At 38.8% G+C, this 17,112-nt stretch overlaps 1 protein-coding gene across 6 annotated transcripts in view; it reads left to right on the forward strand.

The window, feature by feature from the left end:
• Positions 1–17,112, forward strand: part of ece2a (endothelin converting enzyme 2a) — a 54,159-nt gene that overhangs the window by 2,974 nt on the left and 34,073 nt on the right. For 4 of the 6 annotated variants that reach the window (XM_056744738.1, XM_056744737.1, XM_056744734.1 and 1 more), the window contains exon 2: positions 349–512. In XM_056744738.1, coding sequence (XP_056600716.1) covers positions 350–512 — 163 coding nt within the window. In that variant the 5' untranslated portion in view covers position 349. Of the gene's footprint in view, positions 1–24; positions 513–17,112 lie in introns of those variants that run through there. The other 2 variants (XM_056744739.1, XM_056744740.1) reach the window with 2 other exon arrangements.

Consider the following 17,112-nt stretch of genomic DNA (forward strand, 5'->3'; position numbering starts at 1 on the left):
GACTTCACACTGTATGATGAAAAACACGTGTGTGTCTTTTGACAGACCCAGAACACTGGTAGATCTATCAAATTCCTTCTGGTTTTTGCAGTATTTCAGTTAGCGCTTCATACACATATGAGTTAAATATGAGTATGTATTCTTTAAAACATTAAGCACGAGCTGGCTTAGATCGGTGCCATAGTAACCACGTTATGCTAAAAGCGTAACAAAACATATCACAGCCGGCTTGTTCAACTTCTGACGAGACCAACGTAACAATTGACATATAAGCAGTAGTTCTGTGAAAACAAGCCTGTAGGAATTTAACAGGTGGTAATCGGAATATATTTTATTTTTGTAATAAAGAATGATGGAGTATTTGCCAGACTCTAACGCCAGATATAAAGACGTGGACTATTGGAATGAGCGCTACCGGACAGAGGAGAGTTTCGAGTGGTTCGGAGATTTCACCAAATTTGAGCATCTGATCAAAAAGCACGTAGGGGTGGAAGAAACTATTTTAATATTGGGTAAGTAAACCTATAATATTTTCATCTCTTAAATGTGATTGATTAATATTATTTGCGCGTTGATGAAGTTATCTTAAAGATGTGAGCGACAGGGGGCGCTGCACCACTGTCTATGTCTTTAAAAAATTAAAGGGACAGTTCACCCAAAAATAAAACTTTTGTCATGAATTACTCAAACTCAAGTTGAGATTTAGAACGGTTTGTTTTCCTAGTTAATAAAAACAATTATAAAATAATTAATTAGTCTTTGGTGTCCCATAAATCTCAGTTGCTAACATTCATCCAAATATCTTTCTTTGTGTTCAACCAAACAAAACAATTTATACAGGTTTGAAACAACTTGAGGGTGAGTAAATCATAACAGAATTTACATTTTTGGGTGAACTATCTATTTAAATTTAGGCTAATAACACCGGTTTCAGGTCACTCCAAGGTAATGAGCAAACCATATGATGTAGGTATAATATATTATAAGTTTATTTCATCTTAATTTATACCATACGACTATTTCACATCACATTGTTTTTAGCCCTAATCAGACAATGTCAGTGAATATGTGTTGTATTGGAGGCAATGGACCACTACTACAATTTCTCCTTTTTCATCATTTTTTTGTGTTCCCATTTGGAATACTTCAATTAATCCCTAGGCCTAGAGCATATCATACATAAAGAACACTCTCATCATGTCCTCTGGTCAGCATGCATGTATATCTTTTGATACTGAATGTTTAATGAACATTTTTTATTTTTCATAAAATTGTTAGTTTAAAAATGAATAAATAATTAAAGATAGATACACACGATTTTTGTGATGAGCATTAGCTGGAATTGAGAACAACTGCTTTTCATTGCATAACAGCAGTACTGTAGCCCAGCTCTTGGGGCAATGTAGTGATGGGAGAATAAATGTGTGGATGCAGAATACATCATTATGTATTCAGCTGGTGCTGTAATGAAGATTAGTTTGCTCTCAGAGCTCCAGATCTGTTCTTCAAATCGATAGCACCAGCTTGCACCCGCAGGGGCTGGTTCGGCTATATCTCAGTCCGATTACCAGACTACCCTCATTCATTGTGACAAAACAATAGTGATGTGTGTCATAGTTAGGTTGGAGGTAGATGGCTTGTGAATGTGGAACGTAGGTTTAGTAGGTTTAATCTAGTGTTTCGAGGCACGCAATATGCACAAATGCAAGTTATTATGTAAAGATAATGAGATTTATTCTGATATAAGTGGGTGTCGTTTGTCTGTGACAAATTAAAACCAAATGATTATACATTGAGTATAGAACTAAGAAATATCTGCATTATTTGTATTTCTCTGTTGTTGTCTCTCCTCTTATGGGCACCCTTTCCACCCACATCATGTTCCCACAGCAGCCCACAGTCACAAGAGTGACGCTCTATGTGACCTTTCAGAGCTGAGATGATATGAAAGTTGAGAACACGTTCCTACACGGCACGCACACTTCTCTTGTGTGTTTACCTGTAACTTCTGACCCTGTAAATGTAAACAGCTTGTCTATATGTATTACTCCACTTGGATTGCTTTTTTTTGTAGTTGCTGAGGAAAAGTTTGAATGTGTATAACTCGGTGTAACAGGAGTTTTTATTCATCATGTGATCATTTAATGTTCTCTGTATCATTTAATAAACCATACTCATAGTCCTCTAATGCATCAAGCTAGATTTTGATGGTTTTTATTACTTCTTCAAACTTCTTATTTTTTTTCACTTTGACTGGCAGCAGGCACCACAACATAACTGTCCTCTCTTACCCATAATACACTTGCTTCGGGCAGAGCAAGCATTAAAGCTGTGTGTTGTTTCTTGGGTTTCTGCACTTGTGTAATAGTTTGTTGTTTGAGCAGATAAGTGGAAGCCCCACAGCCAGCATTCGCAGATTCTTTAACAGGGAGAGGCAGTTCAGATCCCATAATGCTTTTCACCAGCATGTGTACATGAAGTGACATGCACTTTGTACTGCAAACTTCTGCAGTCTGTAAAGAACGTTTAAAGACGTGTCATCAAACGCACGCGCCAGGCCCGAAGTTATCGGGGTGGCTAGTGGCTAGAAATGTAACAATTAATTTATAATGATATACATTTATATGATTATTTGATTGTATACTCATTGTATTAAATTAAATTAAAACTACTCGACAGTTATTGATTCTTTGCAGAGGTCTACCGGAAGTTACGTTTGGGCCGCATAGGGTTTGTTTAGGTCGTTGCCACTGAAACAACTATCGAAACTAATCCTTTAAAATGGCTCGTTCAGAAATTCTCATGATAATGAATCCATAGCCATTAGCACAGGGTCACCTTTATTTGCATTATAACACCTATTCAGTGTTCAGCATCCTGACACGCCTGAATTAACGATAGTGTGAACTACGCCAATGCGCTTATACATTTACATCAAATTTGCATGTAAAAATATTACAGGTTCAGTACAGTAAGAAAAGTAACAGTAGCAGAAACGTTTTTAAGGCAATGAAATTCTACAATATTCACAGTATTTCAGAAGGAAACTGGATATGGAATAAACTGTGCAGGCCTTGGTTGTAAAGCTGCGTTGAAATGAAATGCATTGGGAAAAACAATGGGAATTCAATTGAAAGGTCTCTATAGATACAGATACAGAACATAGAAAATTAAATCCTGCCATAGTTGATCATTCGCGTCTCTGTGATACGTTATTTTGTGGTCTCAGATATTTTTTGGAAATGTGTTTTGTGGTTCATATCATAGGGATGTTTCATTTTTTTGTGGAGATCAACAGCACTCCACAGATGCCGTCAGTGGCTTTTGACTCGTAGAACAGTCCTTGAATGTTGTGTATCTGTGTATAGGTGTCAGCGTATTTCTAGTATCTCTTTCCAAGTGCTTTTTTCCACTCAGTCACCGGGCAAACTCATTTGAGTCATTGCTGACAGAATGGAAAGAGCACACAGTGAGAAGGAGGGGGTCTTCGAAGTGCCCATGGCCGCTTGTACCCGACACCATTAGGAGGGTCCCCCGTACACACACACACCTCTCTGTCTCTTTCTCTCTTGTGCACAGCTGTACCTTCCTGGAGCATCAAACGACTTAACAAAGAACAAGAGAACTTTTCAAGTATCTTTTGTTTTGCGTCAGAATAATCACATTTAATCTGCAGTTAAATCACAGTGAGCTTGAGCGAAATGATTGTTGAATGAGCAGCATTGACTTGAGACTGTAAAATAACATTATGAGTCACTGTCAGACAGAAGGGCGTGAGTCAGCACGCACACTTCGCACTGCGAGTGTCATCTCTCTTCTTCTCTGCATTACCCTTTTGGGGGTCATGTAAGACGTTGTAACCCACGTCTGTGCTACGGCAAGCACGTATCTTACTGTCCAGATCAGCGAGATATCTCGCACTTTATGAATGAATCAATGATTGAATGAATCAATGAAAGGATGAATGGACGAGCGAGTGAATGAAACGTGGGGGATGGGATGGCTGCAGTGTTATGCGGTATCTCCTTGGCCCCCTCCCATCCCGCTGTCTTCCTTCTCCTCCTTGTCCTCTCGTCTGATTGGCTGAGGGGCTTCAATGCTACTGCAGTCATATAGGGGTTATCCCCCCATTTATTCAGCACAACGACTGCAGTTTATGAATGAAAGTGGGAAAAATGAATTAACATATGGCTTGCATGTATGAGAGTCGTGTTTGTGTTCATGAATTCTATTTATTTGTATACATATGCATAAGAATGTTTCGCTATATTCATATGTGGATAATTTTGTTTGCTGAATGTGTAAAAAGACCTACGTGTGATAGAACTTCCTTTTGTTATGCTGGTATATAAAGATGTTTTGTAGAAACACTTAAAATTCTGTCAAATAATATGTTGTGTTTCACACTTTTTGTGTGTGTGCATGTTAAGTATATCAATGTGTATGTTGTTTTGTAGAACATGTGTTGGATCTATAAATGTGTTGCTTGTTTGTTTGTGAATCACTGTATCTGTTTCTCTCTCACTGTTACTCGTGTCTGGAATATTAACTGGGTTACCCGGGCAACAGAGCTTGGATGATAGATGGGCTCTCCTCCGGTAAATGGGCCAGTGGATGCACTTGAAAGAAAATGGTTTGTGTGTGTGTAATTTATGAAAGGGTTTGTTTTCAACCTTATATCGCCCTACTCCCATAATTATTTATTTCCTGTGTGATTTAAAAGGTTAATTTTCATAAACTTGAACACTTTTCTGAGACCTTCAATTTGCTCAACACATAATCACGGCTCTGCCTTAACCTATGAATCAGACTTCAATCCCTCTCGCTGCTCTCTGTACAGTTGTTTTCCCTTTATCAGCTCTTCCATTTAGATTGAAAGAAGCTACTCATTGGAACTTGTCTTAGATCAGGATGGAAGTTTTATTTTCCCCTTGGACCAGGACAGAGACTGAATTCTGAGTGGTGCATTGTGGGATCCACTGGGATCCATTGTCAATGGCAACTGCAGAGTTGTTACAAGGATCAAATTATTTTTTTGTTTAAAGAAATAGTTCACCCAGAAATGAAAGCTTTCTCGTGATTTGCTTACTTTAATTCCATCCCTGATGACTTCCTTTCTTCAACAACATTGTATGATCCGCTACGTAGGTCTCAAAAATGTAAAGCTCCAAAACATAAATTCGTATTGTATTCGTAAGGTAATCCAAACAACTCCAATGCGTTGATAAATGACTTTTGAAGTGATCAGTGGACTGTATTTAAGTATTTTTACTCTGCTAAAGTATGTTTTTCAAGTACCTGTGCTTATCAGTGTTTTCCCTTTTTCGCATGTAATTTCCATATCGTATCATTGCTTATCATTTTTACATATCATATACATACCATAACTGTACTTTCTTTTTCATCCAAATTACAGTAAAAAAACGTATTAAAACGATACGTTACTTAAACTTTAACTACTATTAAAAATATAAGAGACTGATATACTGTATACTTTATAATGTAGAGTACTAAAACAATTTGAGGTACCCTTGAAAGTGTACTTGAGTGAAAATAAATATTTAAGTACTGTCCACCTCTGAAAGTGATAATAATTTAACCTTATTTAGCGAAAGTAAAATGAACATGAGCCTATCCAAGCACTAATTTAAAATATGGCAATGCCGCTTGGCTTAAAGAAGATTTGTGTTCAACCAAAAAAGTAATGTTTAGGATCATGAGATGATTTTCTTTGAGTAAACTTCCTGTAATGTTTTGCTAACTGAATCAGAAAAACTAAACCTTACTGTCCATTCACATCGCAGCCGGCAACAGCGAGGAGCAAGTGCGTCTTGGCTGTTGAGGGAATCTTTCTATAGCGTTGTTGGCAGGGCGGCCAAAGCTATTTAAAATAGTAATAAGTTTAAATAGTGTGTTCGTAGTAGTTGACTTGGCGATGCAGAACAAATTCTTTATCATGCAACTACTCATACACATGCCTAGTTTGAACATTAAACCGGAAGCATTTAATATTTTAGTATAGAAATAGTATAGAAAATTAATATCTTAAGTGTGTAAATGTGCCAGGACTGAAAGTTCTCTTGTTGTGTTTGAGGACACAGATGGAGTTTGTCCACAGGAAGTGAGTTTGTCGCTCTTGTGTCTTTCACGTAACATCTTTTGTCCTCCTGACAGTTTTCCATTCTGACTAACAGAAGCAGCAGAAGCGTGTGTGGGAAAACTGTGTGTTACTGTGTCCCATCTCACACTTTTTTTAAATTTCTATTAATCTAGATGTGAAAAAGTGTGTGAAACCCAAAGTGTTTCTGTCACCACTGACAACTGTGAGTGTTCGTGTCATAGAAGAGTGTGAACAAAAACTTCTGCACATGAAATCATTATAAATGGAGGATTAATAACAAAAATAAAGCATTTACTTATTCATAGATTTTTTTGCATTTATTAGGTACACATTATGTAGTTCCTTTTATTAAAAGTAGATGTTAAATAAACTAGTATGGGAAGTATGTTGTTTAAATTACGTTTAGCTACATTGTATTTGCTTATCTGCATTGACTTGCATATTATTCATGCATTCATGAGTACATTGATTCATTCATTCGTTCTCAAAAGTGTCATTTATTCACCCACATGTTCAAAATCTGTATATGACTCTTTCTTCTGTGGAACACGTAAGAAGATATTTTGGTATCCATACAATGGAATTCAATGGGAAGGAACCAGTGTTGTTTGGCTACCAAGATTCTTCAAAATATCTTTTGTGTTCTTCAGAAGAAAGAAAGGCAGACAGGTTTGGAACACCAGTTTAACATCACAAGGGGCAGGAATTACTTTTTTTACTGAATGTATTAGCGTTTTTGAGCGTTTATTGATTTGACTTTCATGACATGAATTTGAACAAATATCTTCATAAATATCTTCTTGAAAAACAATGCCACCCACATCTTGAATGTACTAGTAAACTAACGCAAAATTAAGATTTTTCAACTCATCACGCGAACGCTCAATTTGCGCGATTCGCGTCATTCGCGCAACTCGCGTCATTCGCGCCGCAAGTAGGTCTATCGCGTCTTTGCATTGACTTAACATGTAAATCACTCGCGCTTGACGCGCAATTCGCGTTTGGTCTGAACACAACATAAGGCATATAAAATACAATTAAGAAGACAATATTCCTTTTAATTAAATATCATGAAAATACACATGTTTTAATATATGACCTATGAGTAACAGCAAAAAAAAACAGTAGAAAAGGAACAAAATGCAAAAAATAAAAATGTAACAAAGTTCAAAGTAAACAGGAAGAAGGAGGCATGAACCAGCGTACATTCACCAACTTTAAATAAAATAAACAAACAACAAATCGAAAGTAAAGGGCCGACAGCTCCCTCATGGCCGACTGCCGGCCACACAAACATAATAAAACATTACATAAAATCCAGGCCTGGTCCTCTCTGGTCCTTCACGGCAGTCGCTCCTCCTTTTATGCTTCTGAGCTCCCCGTGAGAGATGCGAGACCGGTGCAACATGCAGCTGACGCACTACCCTGCTTGTCACAAACTGAAATGCAAAATAACAGAAGAAATGAGGATATGGTAGAAAAAGTCCTATTTATATTTTTGGAATCTGGCCCTCAAAGAAAAGTAGTTGAAGACCCCCGTTGTAGCTCCTTTTATCGACATCTGTTTTACCTGTCTGTCTATCCATCTATCTGTCTGTCTGTTTTGTTATTTGCATCTGTTTACCCATCTCTCTTATGATTCATCTGTCTATCAGTCCATCTTTCTCTTCGTCTGTCGTTGCGTTTGTACGACTATCGATCCATCTGTCTCTCTGACTGTATGTCTGTCGTCGGTCTATAAATCTATTTACCTGTCCTATTCCTTCTCTCAAATCTGCTCCAGGAGTCTCAAAGAGTTTCTTCTCTCCACATCTGATATTAACGGCAGAGAGGGAAAAGAGAGTCCCTGCTGCTGTTATGTAATGCTGCTCAGCACGCACCTGTGTCCGCCAGCAACTTTACTGTCACCTTATAAAGCAGGCATGGCAGACCTTGTCTTTCTCTGCTCATTTCTTTCCCCTTCTGAGTGTGGGTTTCTTTTCACAAAAGCACTTTTAATTAATAGGAAATACGATTAATCAAGCGAAGCAACAGCTACCTTCCTCAATAACCTCTGTCTGCTTTACTTGTGCAAACACAGACAGGCGAATGTCGAGGGCCAGTGTGTGGGTATGGCATGCTTTCATCTACACATGAATTCGCATGCAGATCACTTTGTCTTTTGTCTGCTGCCCTTAGTGGATCAGACATGGATTGATCTGTTTCTAAGCAACAGTCGCATCTGTAGAGTTTCGGTTCCTCCCAGGGCACTTACCATTGCAGACTCTTCAGCATCATTCATATTACCGGTGGATTGCTCTGCTAACAGGCTATTATGTTTTTAAAGTCTAAAACAATGCTTTCACAAGTAGGCTGGAAAAGCATTACTGCTTTAGGTTTGATGCATTTTTAAAATGTGGATGGTGAGTGATCCACAGAGGTAGTAATGGTTAAGATTATATTCATAATGATTGTATTTCGCATTAAAATTACATTACATTATTTGAGAAAATTATTGACAAAATGTTTAAGAAGCATGCTTTCTCTTTAATCGCTCAGGTTTTTGTTGCTGTTGATAATACGAAATCATATAGAAAGTTCCTATTGACCTACAGCTTTGAATAATATGTCATCCCTGCAGCACTGTTTACTGACCATACATATATTGGGACACAAGTATACTTACTTATATTGTGTCACTTCATCACGTCAGTGATGTTTGACCTCCCAGGATGAGTTTTTTGTGGTTGAATTAAAATGCTGGATCTCTCTCAGCTAGATAAAAACTGCTGAATGCTGTGTAATTCTGCTGAGACAAGTGGTGCAGAATAGGTCACTGATTCTGACCTGAGATCAGCTCTCGCCTATCCCACTTGAACTCCTGATTATTTAAATATGTCATTTCAAATTTTAAATAAGAAAGTAAATGTAGTAGAGTAGGCGGGGCGAGACCGTGGTTCGAGTCCGGTGAGTAATTGTGAATTAGCGCCAGCTGTGCGCACACCGGCCTCGAATCACGTAGGAGATGTGAGCATATAAAAGGAACGAGCGACCGGACCGTCGAAGAGAGAGGACCGGGCCCGAACTTATGTTATGTTTGTATTTATATTTATGTTCATGTTTTGTTCGCCGGCGGTCGTCCGTGAGGGGCCGCCGGCTGTTAAATTACTTTATTAAATGTTTTGAATGTTTGCCGGTTCCCGACTCCTTCCTTCCATTTTATTGAATGTGTATTACAGTAAATAATAACAATAATATTGTAGATTACTTTTATGTTTGATTTACATTTTCTGCAGCTGTATGTTAGAGTTATTTAAAGTTGCAGTCCAAACTTGTTATGTTAAATAACAAGTCAGCTATTGAGCAAGTGTATAAAATAGTTTGAAAATGAAAACTGTTTGATAATGCTGTAGAGAAACTTTTGGCTTTAGCACTGAGGAGCTTATGGCTGTGTGTGTGGTGTTAGACAGCTGAGCGTTCTGGCTGCAGATTTGATGTCAGAATAAAAGTAGCTCTGTGTAGTTGTTTTCCTGTGGGAGTGCAGAGGCTGTCAGCATTGTCTGCCCTTTTCAACAAGACAGGCAGAGGAACAGAAGAGAACAGTCTCTTTTCCCCTCTCTCTCTCTCTCTCTCACACACACACACACACACACACAGGTTCTCCTCTGATACCCTTTCTATCGTGACATTGTGTGCTTTGTAATCCAACAGATGGCCAGAGATGTATGCCGTATATCCAAATCCTCTCCAATTCTTCTGGACACATGGAACAGGATAATCAATTTTATAATCTCTCTCTCGCTCCCTGCATGTGTGTCAGAATAATTGTGTTTCAGTTTTCTGGTGCTCTATCACGTTCTCTTCAATTCCGCTCATCTTTTGCTATCTCACATTATGCAGGGCTGCCAACTCTCACGCATTCGCAGATTCGCCATTCGAATAGACCGTTTTCTCACGCCACATACCCCTTTTCTATCCCAGGGTCACACTTGCCGATTGTCTGGTGTGTGTAGTAAAATTTGTGAAATAAATGCCTAAAAGCGTTTATTTTGGTGCTGCAAACTTTTTTCAGCGGCGGTCAATCAAATGTTAGAAAGTGGGAATTTCTGTTTACAGAGCCATTGTGATGAACAATCAAATCAAAGAAGACAGTTAAGGTCCCAGTGCAACATGTCATCTATAAAGCCGTTTTAAATGGAAAATATGTCATTAACGTGATTCATGTAATGTAATTGCCAATTATCAGAGTGATGAGAGGAGATAGTTAAGGAGCCCTTTTCAGCAGTTTATTTGGGATAAGATTAGGAATAAATGTGTGCATATTAAACTGTGTGGCTTTGAAAGTCTGTTGTGGTTAGCCTATGAAAATGAAAAACGTATGTGCAGATGCATTAATTCTAAATACTAATAGACAAACTCTTTCTCTATATTTTTAACTGAAATGAGACAACCTCGACGACGTATAAAGTAGACAAATGTGACCTCTCTGGTCTGTGCTCAAAATTCAAAGGGACAGTGCACCGAACATTGATGAAAGTAATGACATGATGTTATGAAAATCACAATAGTTCCTCCACAACATAACCTCCCTGGGCGAAAATTCTCTCTCCAAGCTGTGCTCAAAAGTTGTAGACCTGCATTATGTTTATTCCATCCTTTGGTTGAAACGCACACACACACACACACACACACACAGAGTTTGTGACAGTGTCAGCGGGGTATGGTGCGGTTAATTACTCTCTTCTGTTGTCTCTTGTATAGTAGCAGTGACTTCTGTTGTAGGGTCACAGGTCAAGGCAGGACCATGACACCTCATGTGCAAAGGTCAACACTGAATGTGTGTTACTCAATGCTTTTGTGTGTATTTTTGTGTCACAGCACAGCTTGTGCACTAGCAAGGTTTATTGAGTCTAAAACCTCTGAGGCCTTTCAAGGTCACAACCCGAGCTGCAGAACTGTCCCTCAGTAGGTTAATCTCTCTCGCTCTCTCTCTCTCTGTCGCTCTCTGCCCCTTATTAATTAATAATTAGTAAGACCTTGGGTTTATTTGTGCATGTACGTGTTTTATGAATTCCGAGCCATCAAATGGCATTAAGTATGAGATAAAGTTGTTTGTTATGTGGAGTGTGTGTGTCGGAGCAGAGATACAGCTAGACGTTTAAAGCATTACATCATCCTAACAGGTCAAGAGAGATTGTGTGGTGAGTGCCACATGGACCAGCTGTTCTCTCTGCCTCTCTCTGGCTCTCTCTCACTCTGATCATTTCAATTACCGTGTGCTTTATTGACAAATATTTTGCGTTGGTACTAGAAAAGCTCAAATATTTAAATAGGTCTGCATGAAAGAAACGTTGAGCAGTAATATACTTAAAAAAATGCATATAATGTGCAAATATGAATAAATTAAGATAAAAAAAAGTTTGTATGACCCATTTTGCGACAGGCAGACAGATAATTTTAAGATGGGAAACATGTGGCATACACTATGTGTTTATTTAGAGACAGATAGCATTGCATTTTACTATGTTGTTGTCTAATTTGTATTTTGTGTAGTTTTTGTTTTTTTGTAAATTGTATATCTTTGTGATGTTAGTGAAGCATCATGGCTAGCTGAGGAAAGAGACTTGTTTCTTTGCTCAACTCGTTCTTTGTACACTAAAGGTGTACGTTTGCCGTTACATAAGAATCAAAGCCATTATCGGACCAGAGAGAATTCTGGGATATCCCTTCCAGCAGGAGACAGTCTCACTAATGACAAAGCACTTACAAACAAGGGCTCATGGGCAATACAGCAGCATCACATATAACAGTTGGAAGCGAGAGGGATAATGTGCAACTTCATTAATGTTTATTCATGACATGGCAAAAAAAGAAACCGAGCATTAATATTTATACATGCGTCCTTTCTGAGAAAGAGGTCATGTAGTTAAAGAGGAGTGAAGTGTCCTCTATACCTCCTTGCATCCCATCATCGCTCTCTCTCTCTCTCTTTCTCTGTCTGTGTACAGATTGTGGTGAGTAAGCTCTTTAATCCCTCGGACCTGCACTCATTGTCCTGCTGTGAGTCGACTGCCAACATCCCCTCCAGCTAACCTGGTGTGTGTGTGTGTGTGTGCACGGTCCTTGAGTCTCATCAGGAATTCACCTAGAGTCATCTCTGCGCCAAACACACAGACGTTAGAATCTGTGTTTCTGAGGGCTTCTTATAGCATTGCAATAACACTGCAGTGTGTCAGTAAGCACACATACCGATAAAAGGGTATAGCTTGCAATCAATTTTGTATTAAAGATACTTTGGATAAAGTGCAAATAAGGTAGATTTGTGAGTGTTTAGATCCTTTGTATTACTTGTCTTCTATATTTGTTAGGACACTTTAGTTCTGCACAGACACACCGATGGTAATCCCCAGCCAGGGAAAAAATACATTAACATGCATACTTGAAAATGCATGTTAGGGCTCCCTGTGTGCTTGTGAAAACTGGTATGTGAGAAGTTGGGATGAGTTTGTGTGCTTGTGTGAGAGAAGGAAGTGAGAACACAGGCTGTTTTTTAGTAGGAGGGTGATTGCAAATGTCTTCCTGGCTTCCTCTGCTATCTTCTTCATCTATATCCTTTCCTAGATATGAAGATGAACAAGAGTTGATACTCTTAAGGTGAAATGGGTGTTTTGTAAACCAATCAGAGTCTCATCTCCCATTCCCTTTAAGAGCCAGTTGTGCTCGTGCCATGGCTGATTCGGAATTCGGAAGATAACGCATCTGCTCTTGCGAAAGGTTGAAGCGGATATTTATCTTTTATATATGTTAATATTTGGGTGAACTGTCCCTTTCAAATGGGCCATAACATTGAGATATAATTTGTAAAGTTAAACGATCAAACAATGAAAGGGAGAAATATGTGTTGGTGCAGAACTACTGCAGAATTGGGCAGGTGATTGGGGCCTTGGATCATATTGCCTCCATCTCTCATTAACACCTCAGACACTCAAAGGCTGTTATAAACATCCACATTTCATCACAACCAGAATCAATTACAGCATCAAAGACAGATTAGATTAAAGCAGAGCGTGAAACGCAGTCCAAAGAGAATCTGTGTCATCTCTCTGGACATCTGACTGCACAAACAGGCCACTGCCAAAACCCTGTCTTTGCTGAATATCTAAATGGATATTTAGCAGATGTTTTTATACAAATCAACCTGGTTGAAGCTTGAGTGCATTAAAATACTTTGCCATGACACAGTTTAATGTGCACAAGCAGGTTTAAGTAACTCAGTTGGTAGGCTAATGCAAAAGCAGCACAGAAGGCATGGGTTCGAAAGCCTGGAAACAGACATGGTGACAAAAACTAAACCTTGATAGCATTGTAAATAAGTGTTGCTCTTTTTGAACAGCCTGACAAACTTGAAAATATATTTGCTTATTTATATTTAACTTCTGCTTTGGTTGATGCTAAAGGGACAGTTCACCAAAAGTTTCTTACAGTCATGTCATTCCAAATCTACTGTATCTGTGCGACTGAATCTAGCAACTTTCATACTATTTAGAAAATAGTGTCTAGAGAATATGTCAGATGTCCAAAACCTCAGTATGCACAAAACAGTACGCAAGTATAAATACCCGGATGGTCTATAATGCTATTGCGGAGATAGGAGCTGAGCAACGGTCAAATTTCAAAAGTTTATTAAATAGAAATAGCGGAAAACTTCAAAGCAGGTGTCAGTTTTTAAAATGAAAGTACAGATTAATGAATTTGTTGTTTCATGTAAATTGTTAATTTTGTTGAGTAATGTTAATTGTTTGTACCGACGTCTAGGTACAGGTGAATGTGAATACGTCATAGGTCAAAGAGCATACGGGTCACATGGCAATAAAACATGGCGGATGCAGTACGTCCAAAATCTATTCATACTTCCCCCACACATAGCAAGTCAGTCCCTGCAGGATTTTGCGATCGCAGAATTGAAAGTCAAATCAAATTCCAAAAAATTTACAGCAACTTGCATTTTTCATATAATTTGGCCGAAGACGTGCCATGTGATGTCATACCCCTGCTCCAATGCATGATGTTATGTTCAAGCTCAAACCGGAGATACGAACAATTTTCTACTGTTTCCGGGTCAAACGACATGTTTCCTGGAAATGGTTTGCAAGGGTCTGCAACAGGGTTTCAGATACATTTTCTCTTGTTTGGTGAGTGTGTCATATCAGCCCAATCAGCAGGAACATGTATATTACCCACGTGGTATTAAAGAGACCGCTCGCACAATGGGACCAAATAAATACGTTTAAATGTGTCTGCTGCAGCTCTTCAACACGTATTTATACCGATTTCATTAGACTCAGAAAATTATTCAAAAAGAACACAAAGAATGGCCTTCTCAGCTGCCATAGTTCATCTCTTGCGTCATCACAACAGGATGTTCAATTGACCACTGTTTTGGTTAAAAAAACGTTTTGCAACGTTTTGTCGGGGCTGAACGCAGCCCAGTTTTTGACGGAAAAGTCAAGCAGAGACACTATAGAAGTGAGATGGAAGGTTCTGTAACACTTACAATTGCAGAAAGCATAACGGCTAACAACATCCATTGCCATACATCAAAAAACTAGCCTCCTTCAGTCCGCTGAAGCCAAGGCGTTAGCATTAGCTGTTACACTATTTTGGCTGAAGGTTACGGGCTTTCCATTCTAGTGGCTTTGAGTCAAGTCAGCCTCACCAACATGTGTGTGTCACATTCTTGAACCACACACCTGGAAACAATATAATGCCATCTGATCTGTGAGGAGCTGTCATGTTTATTTCTGTGACAACGAGCATTCATCATGATCAACTAACGGCTGATTTCTTAAAAGAATGTAAGGTAACACAATGCATATATAACACAAAAGTAGATAGTTTGAAGAATGTTGATGACCAAACAATTTGGGACCCCATTGACTTCAGTTGTAATGAAAAAATTACTAAATTTCTCAAAATACCTTCTTTTGTGTTCCACAGAGTAAAGAGTCATAATGTATACAGGTTTTGACTGACATGAGGGTGAATAAATCGCAGACTTTTCATTCTTTGTCGAACTATGAACTAGGTCCAGTGTATGAAATTTTGTAACATCTTGCATTGAGGTTGCGAATTGCAACCATCGGTTTCCACCCCAACCCTTCGAAGCACTGCAGTGGCTGACAAAGGCCTGAGATGTCGTCACATTTTTGCTTTTTCTGCCAAAGGAGATAACATACTTACGATGCACTCTTTTGAGCAGTTTGTCCGTTTCTGGCTTCAGTAGAAACAACACGACGAAGTCAATGTAAGGGGACCCGCCGTGTATGTAGATAGAAATAGCTCATTCAAAGGTAACAAAAAAGGTTTCGTCTGTGAAACGGTACCTGAGATTTAAGCTTTGATGAACGCTTCATTGGGTGTGACAGCAGAGCTCAGAGTCTCTGTGAACATGGTTTCTAGCTTGTGAGTTTCAAAATTTTGAATCCTCACAAATACACTGAAGCTATAATACATGTGAAATGGTCCTTGCCCATTAGGTGAAAGATGAAATCCTCTCAGTCATGTTTTGCTTAAAATGTAACAATATCAAAGTTTCTGTGAAAATTTGTTAATAATATCGCATCTGTGGCAGACAAACCAGTGCGTATATGTATCGTTAATAATATAGCGAATATACATTTGGGAGCGATGAGCAGAGCAGACACTCCACTGCTCATAGTGGAAAGAACATATTTATATCACTACACGGCGGGCGATGCGTGTGTTCTGCTCATCCTATCGTGTGCACTCTCGTGACCTAATTACAGCACTGCTGATGATGAAGCTTGATTTCTCTCTCTGCTCGTGTGTATTTTCTATTCCCAGCATGCTTTGGGAGACTGGTAAACAAAGCCCCGTGGGTATCGGTCTGCAGCGCTCTATCTCGCGTCGCCAAGGCAACAAAGCCGCTCCTCCAAGAAGCTGACATTTCCGGGAAGCATGCGAGAGTCTTTATGGGTTTATCATCAGACGAACGCTAATACAATGAGAAACATTTTCCAGGAAACGGCGTGCATGATCAGAACATCAGAATCAAAAGCAGAAAATTCTTTATTATTTATCAAAAAAACATGTTTGTCCACTTTTGTGAATGATGTCAATCAGAATTAAACTTTGTTTTTCATCTGTTGTCTAATATGATAATGTCCAATTGTTAGAATTTGGGTATGGGTTTGATCCAAGGGAACACACATACTGATAAAAGAAATGTAAGTGTCTGCATTAATATAAATGAAAATACAAAATGAATTATGAGAACGATAATTGTAATCGATGAACATTTGTTTTAAATGATCTATATTATACTTATATTGGCTTCACATCTACGTTCAGATTGTGTTAGTGTGTAATGCATTAACGTTTCCTGCTACACTCGTTATGACATCATGGTCCTAAATAATGTACGCTATCCTCTGCAGCTTTGATGCATCATGGGAAATCGCGGGTGAGCCACATTGGTCTTCTCGGGGATAAAAACATCAACTGCTCCTTTAGCCAAGCTTAAATTGGTCCTCCAGGAAGCCATAGACATTCAACCGGTTCCAAATTTAAATATTCAATTTCAAAGAAAAGATGTGGCTTTTAGAAGTTTGTAGAGGAAGCTGTTTATAAAGTTGTCTCCGAAGAACTTTCAAGACTGTTCCAGACATACATGGCCTCAGATCTGTGTATCTTTCACTCTCTGGGTCTTGTGATGTTAGTCTGAAATGTCTTGTGACTGTCTGAGATATGAAATCACTTTTTCCGTCCTCTCATGTTGAGAAGGAAGGAGAGAGAGGGTAGGGGGTGAAGTTATGGTATGTGTGATATGCTAGACTAACTTTAGCATTCTGTGCTGTATGTTAGCGTCTCCTCTCCGAAAATTCACAAGTCCTCCACAAAAAGAGCTTTGAAGAGCAGGATCAGCTGAAGTTGGAAAGGTCAGGGGTCAGAGGCAGCTGGTGATGTCATGGAGAGGGAGTTGAAACAAGGTG

Source organism: Triplophysa dalaica, chromosome 3 (assembly GCF_015846415.1).
Source record: "Triplophysa dalaica isolate WHDGS20190420 chromosome 3, ASM1584641v1, whole genome shotgun sequence".
Classification (NCBI taxonomy): domain Eukaryota; kingdom Metazoa; phylum Chordata; class Actinopteri; order Cypriniformes; family Nemacheilidae; genus Triplophysa; species Triplophysa dalaica.